The sequence below is a fragment of the Echinops telfairi genome, unplaced genomic scaffold (assembly GCF_000313985.2).
Source record: "Echinops telfairi isolate 266 unplaced genomic scaffold, ASM31398v2 ScPeMD7_41;HRSCAF=154, whole genome shotgun sequence".
Taxonomy (NCBI): Eukaryota; Metazoa; Chordata; class Mammalia; order Afrosoricida; family Tenrecidae; genus Echinops; species Echinops telfairi.
The window spans coordinates 1,014,499-1,025,255 of record NW_022103939.1 but is presented as its reverse complement, the minus strand read 5'-3'; the positions used below and the strand labels follow the sequence as shown (position 1 = coordinate 1,025,255).

Genomic DNA, 10,757 nt, shown 5'->3' with positions numbered 1-10,757 from the left:
GATGACGAGAACCAACAGAACCGTGCTGAAGAAGAGGATGAGGATGAAGTGGGAACCACAGGTACTCAGGGCCTTGGCCCCAGCTCCCTCAGCCTTGATCCTTAGCACGGTTTTCAAGATGAAGGAGTAGGAGAGAACTATAAGGATGAGGTCAGAGCCCAGCAGAGTCCAGCCTGCCACAAATTGGTAGAGTCTATTGAGCGTGATGTCATCACAAGAAAGTTTGGACACAGATAGGTTAGTGCAAATGCAGTTACTGATGATATTCTCATCACAGTAACTGAGTCTGGCAGAAAGGATGGGAACAGGAAGAGAAAAGAGGGCATTCCGAGCCACAACAAAGGTGGCAGCCCTAGACACAAATTGGTCCGTGATGATGGATGTATACCTCAGGGGATGGCAAATGGCCACATAACGGTCATAGGCCATAACCATGAATGTGCAGGACTCCATGGTCAAGAAACTGTTCATGATGAACATCTGGAGGAAGCAGGCAGAGAAGCTGATGGACCTGAGGTCAAACCAGAAGATGGCCAGGACCTTGGGAATGACAGTGAGGCAGAGCACAATGTCCAGCAAGGAGAGAAGGCTGAGCAGGTAGTACATGGGCTCATGCAGAGAGACTTCCAGTCTGATCGTGAGCAAGAGGGTGGCATTAGCCCCCATGGCCAGGAGGAAAAGGAGGCTGAGGGGCAAGGACAACCAGTGCTGCCAACTCTGGTAGTTAGGGAAGCAGATGAGGAGGAATTCCGACACTGGTATAGTAGAGGAGTTGCTGGGTGATGCCATGCAAGGTATCTTGATCAAGCTGGAAATCCAGGGTACCTTTAAATGTAGATAAAATATGTCAACGTACAAAATATGGTTTCTAGATCCTTGAAGTTCTTCTAGTGGAACTTGAAGTCTACTGGGTTCTTAGTTTGTCCCAATGAAATTTTAAAATCATCATCATCATCATCACCAACATGACATTAAATTTAGAACTTAACATGTGCCAGTCATTACAGGGAATGGTTGATATTTGTTATTCACCTATATTCACTTTACCTCTTTAAAAATGCTTTATGTTTTTGGTTTTGCTGTTGATTGTTTCCCATTCATAGAAATACAATACGGTACAGTACAACTGCCCCATCGGGTTTCCTAGGCCTTAATATTTATGAGAAAAGAACATTAAGTCTTTTCTAATGGGGATCCACTGACGTGTTTGAATGGAAAACTTTTTGGTTAGCAGCTGATCACTGAACCGTCATGCCATCAGGAGGGTAATTCCTATTTTTATCTCAATTTTACAAATAACAAAAATGAGGCCAAGCGAAACAGTAGTTTGATCAAGAGTAAAGAGTCAGTGAGTGCTGACGTCAGGAAAAAAGAATGGGGGAGAGCAATGATGAGATCAGAACCCACTTAATTGTTTTTGTTTTTGTTTGGTGACATCAAGCAGGTTACAACCTATAGGTTCGACTCTGCACAACAGAACAAAACACTGCCTGATCCTGCACTCTCGCCACAATCTTGCCTATGCCTGAGCCCATTGTTGCAGCCACTGTGTCAATCCACCCGGTTGAGGACATTCCACTTTCTCGCTGTGAAGCATAATTTCCTTCTCCCTCCAGGGACTGGTCTCTTCTGACAATATGTCCAAAGCATATAAAACAAAGACTTGCCATCCTTGGCTCCAAGGAGCATTCTAACCGCACTTCTTCCAAGAAAGATTTGTTTGGTACTCTTAGTCTTCTTCTCCAGCACCACCCTTCACATGCATGCATTCTCCTTTGAGCTTCCTCATTCACTACCCACCTTTCATGTGCATACGAATTGGAAGCATAATGGCTTGGGTCAGGCACACCTGAATCCTCAAAGTAATATCCTTTTTTTTCAATTCTCTAAAGCAGCAGTTCTCAACCTATTTGCTACCCCTATGGGGGTCGAATGACCCTTTCACAGGGGTCGCTTAAGACCATCGGAAAACACATAAATACTTCACAATAAATAATGACATATTGTTTTATGATTAATCATTATGCTTTAATCATGTTTAATTATTTTCAATTTGTAACAATGAAAATACATCCTGCGTATAACAGTAGCAAAATTACAGCTACAAAGTAGCAACAAAAATAATGTTATGGTTGGGGGTCACCACAAATGAGGAACTGTATGAAAGGGTCGCAGCATTAGGAAGGTTGAGAACCACTGCTCTAAAGAGATCTTGTGCAGCAGATTTACCTAATGCAACATGCCTTTTGATCTCTTGACCGCTGCTTCCATGACCACTGATTGTGGATCCAAGTGAGAAAAAATCCTTGACAGCTTCAACCTTTTCCTCATTTATCATGATGTTACCTATTGGTTCAGTTGTGAGGATTTGAGTCTTTTAATGTGAGGACATCCCATTAAATTGACTTCATTTCACAGAATCAATTTAAGGTGATACCATCACAGGAAAGTTTGAACACAACTTAGAGCAAATACATTTCTGATTCGAGTCCATGCTCTCAGCCTAAACCTCTTTATTCTTGACAATGACAATTAATTAATCAAGCTCTTCCTTCAAGTTAGCCAACTCTGTGGAACTCCAAGAAAAGCCCAACCACCCATTCCATAGATGTGGACACCAACCTTCCATTCCATAGAAGTGGACACCAACCTCCCATTCCATAGCAGTGGACACCAACCTTCCATTCCATAGAAGTGGACAAAGCTTGACTTCAGGATACTTTGTTCTATTTCATCAGAAAATAGTTGATTCGAGGCAGAGTAATCCTTGATCCAATACAAGGGGGAAAAAAATCTCTTCCTGTCTCAAAGAGAATTTCACTTTAAAGACATAGCATCTATCATTTTGCTACTAGATTAGTTGATGTTATATCTCCTTGTGAACATTCCAGGTTGTTTTCTTTGGGTTGAGCCTTTTGGAAATGATGGTGAATTTCCTTTTTGGGTGACAGAGAAAGTTAAGCCTGATCAATAGACTAAGGAGCATATGAAAAATTGGAAGTCCTATGACTGCTCTTCAAATAGAAATAAGTAATCAAGGGAGTCGGGTCCAAAAGGGAAAAACAATGAAATTTAGAAAGTAGAAGAAGTAATCTGATCCCCTGGGTAGAAAAATGAGAGAGGCTGAGAGTCTTTAAGGAGATCAAGAATTTGAACCTTAGAATATTATTCCATATGTGAGGATTGAGTACCATAGGTTCCACCCATTTGGGTTCTTTGTCACAAGCTGCTCCAGAAGCAAATTGACATGCATTTTTATGATCAGAATGTGAGCTTCCTTGTCACAGGAATCCCAGCTAAAGATGAGAAGTTCTTATCATAGGGCTTTAAATGACATCGCTGTACTACTAAACCTTTCTCTTTCTGCTCTGAGGAAATCCAGTCTCTAGCAGTGTAGAATGACAAGGCCAGTGGGCCAAAAGTATTCCTAGGCCTTTGTGGAAGCTGCTTCTCACTGTATTCTCTGCAAGAATTATGTCTGGCCTGTTGAATTTCCCTAGAGCTTTGAACTGCATTAAACTTTTGTATACTTAGCTATTGATCCCCTCCTTCATACCAAGTCATTTGCTTGATTGTAAATACAAAGGAATGGATAGGCAATACTTAGAAAACAAAAGAACCAAGGATTATTTATTCACTTATTGCGTGCCCATGTGCTGTTCACTGTTGGGATAGGCAATGTGTAACCAGCTTCTTGATCTCAAATCAGTGTTAGAGGTGACATTTGTTTTAGAGCTTGGATGACAAGGACTTAAAGCTTCACTGATAAACCAAGGAGTTGGATGGGAAAGAAAGAGCATTTTAAGAATTTTAGAATGAATTTATATTTGAATTGTTATGCAGGAGATGTTGGCAAAATACTAATATCAAGTACTATCAATCATTCAAAATATAATGTAGAGGTCAAAAGAAAACTTAAATGTGCAAATGAGGATGTTTGTTATTATTTGAGAAAAAGACAAAATAAGGGAAAATGTTATCCATATGTAAATAACTGGGGAAATCCAAGCATGCTTTTCTGTCCTTTTAATGACTTTTTGTTTTCTTCATGAATGATGTTCCTGATGTCATCCCACAGATCATCAGACCTTCTTTTCATTAGTGCTCAATGCAGTAAATCTGTTTGTGAGATGCTCTCAAAATTCAGATGGGATATATAATAGGTCCTTTTTGGGCTCTTATGGACTTGTTTTAATTTTCTTCAGCTTCACCCTGAACTTACAGTGAGCAATTGATGGTCTATTCCACAGTCAGCCCCTGGGCATATTTTAGCTGCTAACATTAAGTTTCTTCGTCATCTCTTCCCATAGATAGTCAATTTGATTTCTGTATAGTCCATCCAGAAAAGTCTGTGTGTGTAGCTGCCATTTGTGTTGTTGAAAGCGTATTTGCTATGAATATTGTGTTGTTCTTGAAAAATTCTATAATGCAATTTCCAGATTTTTTTCCAATACAACTTTGCTTGCTGAAAGTGAGGAGGACTTGAAGCACATGCTGTTGAAGATCAAGAGATTGCACCCTTCTGAATAGATTACAACTCAATGTAAAAAAACATAAAATCCTGACAACTGGACCAGTAAGTAACATCATGGTAAGCAGAAAAATATTTAAATTGCCAAGGATTTTTGTCTTGCTGGGATCTAAAATCAATTTTCATGGAAGCATCAGCCAAGAGATCAAATGATGCATTGCATTTGATAAATCTACTGCACAGAACATCTTTAATGTGTTGAAAATGTGTTGAAAAGCAAAGATGATACCAAACCATGGTGTTTTCCATCACCTAGTGTGCATGCAAAGTCTGGATCTTGAATAAGGAAGATGAAAGTAGAATCAATGCATTTCAATGATGGTGCTGGTAAAGAAGATGCAAAATACCATTGAGTGTCAAAGAACAATCAAGAAAGAGCTGCTTTCCAAAGTGAAGTCTACCATAATGATGTGAATTGAGTAAAGTCTTTATGATCAAGATCCAAAGATCCTAGCATTTGGAATCTATGTTCTTTAAATATATATGCTTTGATTATCTTTTTTTTCTTCTTCTTTTTTACATCATTTTATTGGGGCCTCTTACAACTCATCACAAGCCATACATACATCCATTCCAATTATTTCTTTTGTTGCATCATATCTGTTTTCCTATACTAGAAAATAAGGAGAGGGTGATCCAACATCTAGAGGGTATCAATAATAGCCAAAGGATTTAGCAAGAAATGGGAAGATGAAAGAGGGAGCCCAAGAGGCATATAATCTGTATGGTTTTGATTATTTATTATTGATTTTGATTATTTTTATAATTGATTATAATATTTTTCTATCCAATTCATCTGATAAGTCTCTTCTAGGATGGTTCAGATGCATATTAAAAGGTGAATATCTTACCCAACTGCTAGCTACCGGAGAAGATAATGAAGATATTGATTTAACCAAAATATTTGCACTTTGAATATCCCACACTTTCAAAATACAGATTGAACAAGGCACACTACAAGCCTATTGTAGAACTTTAGAACAAGTCAATGATTTAATGATTTAACTTGGAATTAAATCAGTTCTATCTTGGCTGTGCTCTGTATTCTCAATTATGATTAAGACTATAATCCCCAGCGTGAGTCTGGGAAATAAGAAGGCTATAAAGAATAGCCAACTTTTCTGGAAAGTTTTCTCTTTTCCAATGACCTCAAGCCTTAGATCCTTAAAGTAACTATTTCAAGAAATGTGTAAATAGTTAGTACCTTCTTCTATAGGATCTGAAGGCTCAGCATCCTAGTAAATAGCATTAATTAAGCAAAAGCAGTTTTATTCTGAGAATTTATTTAATTAATAGATAAAATAGATTTTCAGACACTTATAATGCAGTATAGTTGTAACTCTAGTAATGGTAATCATAAATTAGAGTAGGAAAAAAAGCATGGATGAATAAAGTGGTATGGTGCAGTCAGAATTCACTATACTGATCTCTACATATGTATATGTATGTACAGTAAATTCATGCAATGACAATGTAGAATATGAGGAAGAGGAGGAATTCTGAAAACTTCACAGCTATAATCAAACATCTTGAGAGAATGATTTGCTGGGCTGGGGGACTTAGGACCACAGTCTCAGGAGATAATGAGGTCAATTAGCATAGCATCCTCCACAAAGACATCCTACTTCTGTGGATAACAACTGGGATCTTAAAAGCTTGTGAGGGCCATCTGACATGCAATGTTGGGCTGTCCTCAACCAAAGTGTAGTGAAGAAAATCAAAGATTTAAGGGTACATTCAATCAAAGGGATTAATGGAGCACAAAATCATAAGCTCACTACCCAGAAATCAACAAAACTTACTAATGGCCTGCTACCACTACCAACCACTTCAAATTAGATCAGAGAGAAAGTCCTGGACCAAGAGAGAAGATAAAAATGTAAAACAAAATTTTAAATGATAGAAAAAGCCAGAATTACTAATCTTACAGACCAGTGCAAACCTAAGACTATGGTTCTTAGATATCCTTCAAGTCTGGAATTGAACCCTCCCCCGAGGATCAACTTTCCGCCAAATAATAAACAGATCTACAAAGTGAATAACAAAACTGCGGAGGAATATATGCTTCAATAAAACCAACCAAATGAAACCCCAAAAGGCAACATCTGTCAAAAAAAAAAATCAAAAAGCTCAGAAGGCAGAAAAGAAGGCCAAATGAAAGCAAAGACCCCAAATAGGTAGTGGGGAGGGTGCTGCTCTTTTGAGGGGGTTGTAACCAATATCATAAATGCTTAAAGAAACTTCAAACACCTAATTCTAAATATAATAGGATTAACTAAGCAGATATGTATAATCAAAGATAAATATATCAACTTCTTGCTTTAAAAAACTAAAGTTTAAATTCATAAGGGGGAACCGATTATAAGAATCTACATATAACCTCCTCCCTGGGAGATGGACGACAGAAAAGTGGGTGAAGGGAGACATAAATAATAATAATTTATAAAATATCAAGGATTTATGAGGGTGGGGGAAGCGGGGAATAAGGAGGGAAATGAGGAGCTGATACCAACGGTTCACATAGAAAGCAAATGTTTTGAGAATGATGAGGGCAACAAATGTACAAATGTGCTTGACATACAATGGATGGATGTATGGATTGTGATAAGAGTTGTGCAAGCCCTCAATAAAATGATTTTTTAAGTCAACATATAAATAATGAATTCAAATTCTTACTCATCACTTTAAGGACATACAATTTAAACTCTCTGATGTCCAGTATTCTCATTTTTGAAATATAAATTTTCAAATAGTTCACTTCAAGGGTTTTTTTGAAAAGGAGAAAGGTTATACATTTTTTAAGTCCTGTACTGACCAAACACAGCACACATTAGAATCATTAGGCATGACTACGGGGAAGAGATGACATTCATCTGGGAGAGGAGGAATATCTTTTTAGGCAATGGTAAAGACAAAAAGACCTGTGCAGATAGTAATGACCACCTATTAGGGACTGGTAGATGGTACATTCTTTGGAAGGAGAGAATAGGATAAAATTTTTAGAAGATAAAAGTATTAAAAGTAGTCTGAGATAACTTTGTGAGGGCTCAGAGTTCCATCCAAACATTATTGTATTTACTGTAGGAAATTAGAGAAGTGGTGGGGGTATACATGTATCAAAGGAACATCACACAGAAGGGCAGACGACATTTATAAATCCTAAATAAAGTGGTAAGTCCTGAATAAAGATAGTTGCTATATGAAAATAGAAAATAAAGGATATGTTTGAGAGACTGGGGCAAGCAAAGCAAGCCTAGACTCAAGAACATCGCCAATTCTTAACTGAGAAAGGGAAGAACCACAGCAGGGTCTCTTCAGAGCCTCTAGAACACAAATAGCTGTTCCAGTTAGGGTTATACTTCCAGTTTGTTTTATGGTCTCGTTTAGATTTCTTAATAGCTGGAACAATTTTTCTTATCCCTCTGTATTCTTCTCCTGAAACATAAGACTCTACATTGGGGAGATGAGGACTATTCAGCCACCTGGGACATGACATGTGCTTCCAGTCCTTCCGTTCCATCAGTGAAAATTCACTGAGGGTTGACCATGGTGGTTCCTTGTGCCAGTAAAGCCAAAGCATGATTTCTGACCATGAGACATGGACAGTCTTGAAATAAACAGCAGACAGATCTGAAACTAAGCAAGATTACAATGTACAACCAAAGATCAGGTATAAGTGACTAAAAGAAGTGGTCATATTGGTTCATAAATTAATTTGGACTGGGACATAAAGGAAGATTTTAATCCAGCTTTGACCACCTACCCATGACATGAGTGGAGGCCTTTGAGCCTACAGAAGTATTGGAGCAATAGGGCCCACAGTGATTCAGTTTGAGCTCCAAGTGAAATTTTAGGTTAATGCTTAACACAGAAATCTAGGTAGCTTGACAGAGTCAACATCTATAAAGCCCTATTAAAATAATTTTATCTCATTTTTCTACCAAGCTCACGGACTCCTTCCCTCTTCATTTACTCCTTCCTTATCCCTATTTTCTGGCCCTAACCCCAGACTCACCAGCTTCAGAAGGCTGTGTTGTTGCTGCTTCTGACTGTTGGCTGCAGAGCCTGAACGGATTCCTTCCAAGGCTGATTTTACGTGTCCTGGCTCCACTCTACCCTTTCTATTTCAACAGATTGAGGAAGTAGTGCCCTTGTTAGACACCTGGAGCCTGGGGCCTTATGCCCCATATCCCAGGAGTATAGATTATAAAGGCTTAGCTCATCATTGAGGATGGGGGGAAGATGAGGGATCTAAGGCACTTGTGGGGTAAAGGAAAAAGAACTGAGTGGAGGGAGATTTTTCAGGAAAAGTTTCTTTGGATAAATCTGTAGGGGAAGAACTAAACAAAATTATCCTCACTATGATAGCTTTGTGCAGGGAGGTAACAGACAAACATTCCCGGCATGATCAAAAGAACAAGGTCCACAAGTAAATAAGGGGACAGAGAAACTTTCCTCTGTAAGTACTTCTCATTCATGTGGGAGCACCAGTCGTCTGGACAAAAAAAAAAAAAATCCCTGGAGTTGTCTCTCATTCACATGTGTTCTCAAGTCCATGGCTTTATCTTCAGGGGGTTTCTTTGTCTAAAATGTATTTCCTAAGTAGAGCCGCCACTCGCGACCGAGGCCAAGTTTATTTCAGCTCACCGTTACAATTTAGCATTACAGCTAAATTAAGCTCCATGGGGCTTTCTTAGCTGTAATATTTATGAAAGCACATCAGGAGACCTTCCTTCTATAGTGCCACGAGGTGGGTTTAAACTGTCAATCTTTGAGTTGGTAGCTGAATTCAAACCATGTGTGCTACCCAGAAACTTACGTTCGGAGGAAATCCATTGATAGTGACTCAGAACAACCCTAACAGAGTGGAATTGCCCCAAAGAGCTTTTTATAATAGTTCTATTGATAAATAATCCATGTGCAAACAATTCAATGATTTGAGTATATTTTTTAAAGAGCTGTGCAATCATCACCACAATCAATTTTAGAACACTTTCTTTATTTTTAGACTCTTGATATTAACTCCCCATCCCCCCACTTCCCAAACCTCCCTTGCCATAACTCTAAGAAACTATTGTTTTAGTTCTGTCTCTACAGATTTATCTGTAAAGAAAATTAAAAATTAAAAAAACAAAACAATAATAAAACAAAGCAGGGTAAAAGCTCAATCTAAAGGAAAGCAGACAATAATCAAAAGCCTATCCGAAAGCCTTCCTTCAGAAGTACACGATCATATGTTTCCCTCAGAAGCTGGTGAGTTCAAACTGCCAAGCTCTTTTTTAATAGTTTTGTTGACATCTAAGTTGCATCTCATACAAGTCAGTAGTGCAATCACATCAGGACAAGTTGTACAATGATCACCACAATCATTTTTTTTCATTTCTGTACTCAATGTCATTAGCTCCCCATGCACCCCACCCCCAACATCCCCTGCCATACCCCCGAGGAATCATTAATCCAGTCATGATCTCTACACACTCACCCATCCTGGGTTCATATACATGACAGCACTTTTTTAAACTAACAACAATGGCAAAGTACACAGATTAAAACCTCAATCAATAAGAAAGCAATCTAAATACACTTGCAATAACCACCTTCCAATGCCTTCTGCATGATAGCAAGGCTGTCCCTGGTCTTTGGTCAGAGGGGATTCACCAGAGGCTTAATCCACACGTCTTTCCCCTTCTTTTTCTCCAGAACTGGAACTACTTAAAAGTGGGTCAAAAAGGAAATCTAATGATAAGATATTAAATTTTAACCTAAATATGTCTGCCATAATTGACATAACAATGCTCTCTGTTTGATAACAAGGCTACTACTAACATCCTTCAGCTATGGTCAGAGGGAATTCACCAGAAGCTTAATCCATGTGTTGAACTGCCTACAATTTGATTAGGAGCTGAGTGGCTTACCAGCAAGGCTCCTAGGTTAGGATTAGCTCACTTCCAACTCATAGTGACCTTGTAGGACAGAGTAGAACTGCCTCTCTGGCATTCCAAGACTGTAACTCTTTACTGTAGTAGAAAGCCACCTTTTTCTCCCTCAGAGCACCTGGTGGATTTGAACTGATGACCTTGTGGTTAGCAGCCCTATTCATAGTCCACTACACCATCAGAGACCCTAGGTTAGGAATACTTGGGGAAATGTGGGATCATGTGGGCTTTGGGCAGAGGAAACTTGGGTTTTGAGCATAGGAAAGCAAATGGAATCTGGTTCTAAGTCT

At 38.7% G+C, this 10,757-nt stretch overlaps 1 protein-coding gene across 1 annotated transcript; it reads right to left on the bottom strand.

Moving 5' to 3' along the window:
- Positions 1-801, bottom strand: LOC101643372 (olfactory receptor 56A4; the record flags this gene model as incomplete). Its single annotated transcript, XM_013008431.2, has 1 exon — positions 1-801. A coding segment is annotated over exon 1 (789 nt), but the record flags the coding sequence as incomplete, so codon positions are not given.
- Between the last annotated feature and the right edge of the window lie 9,956 nt (positions 802-10,757).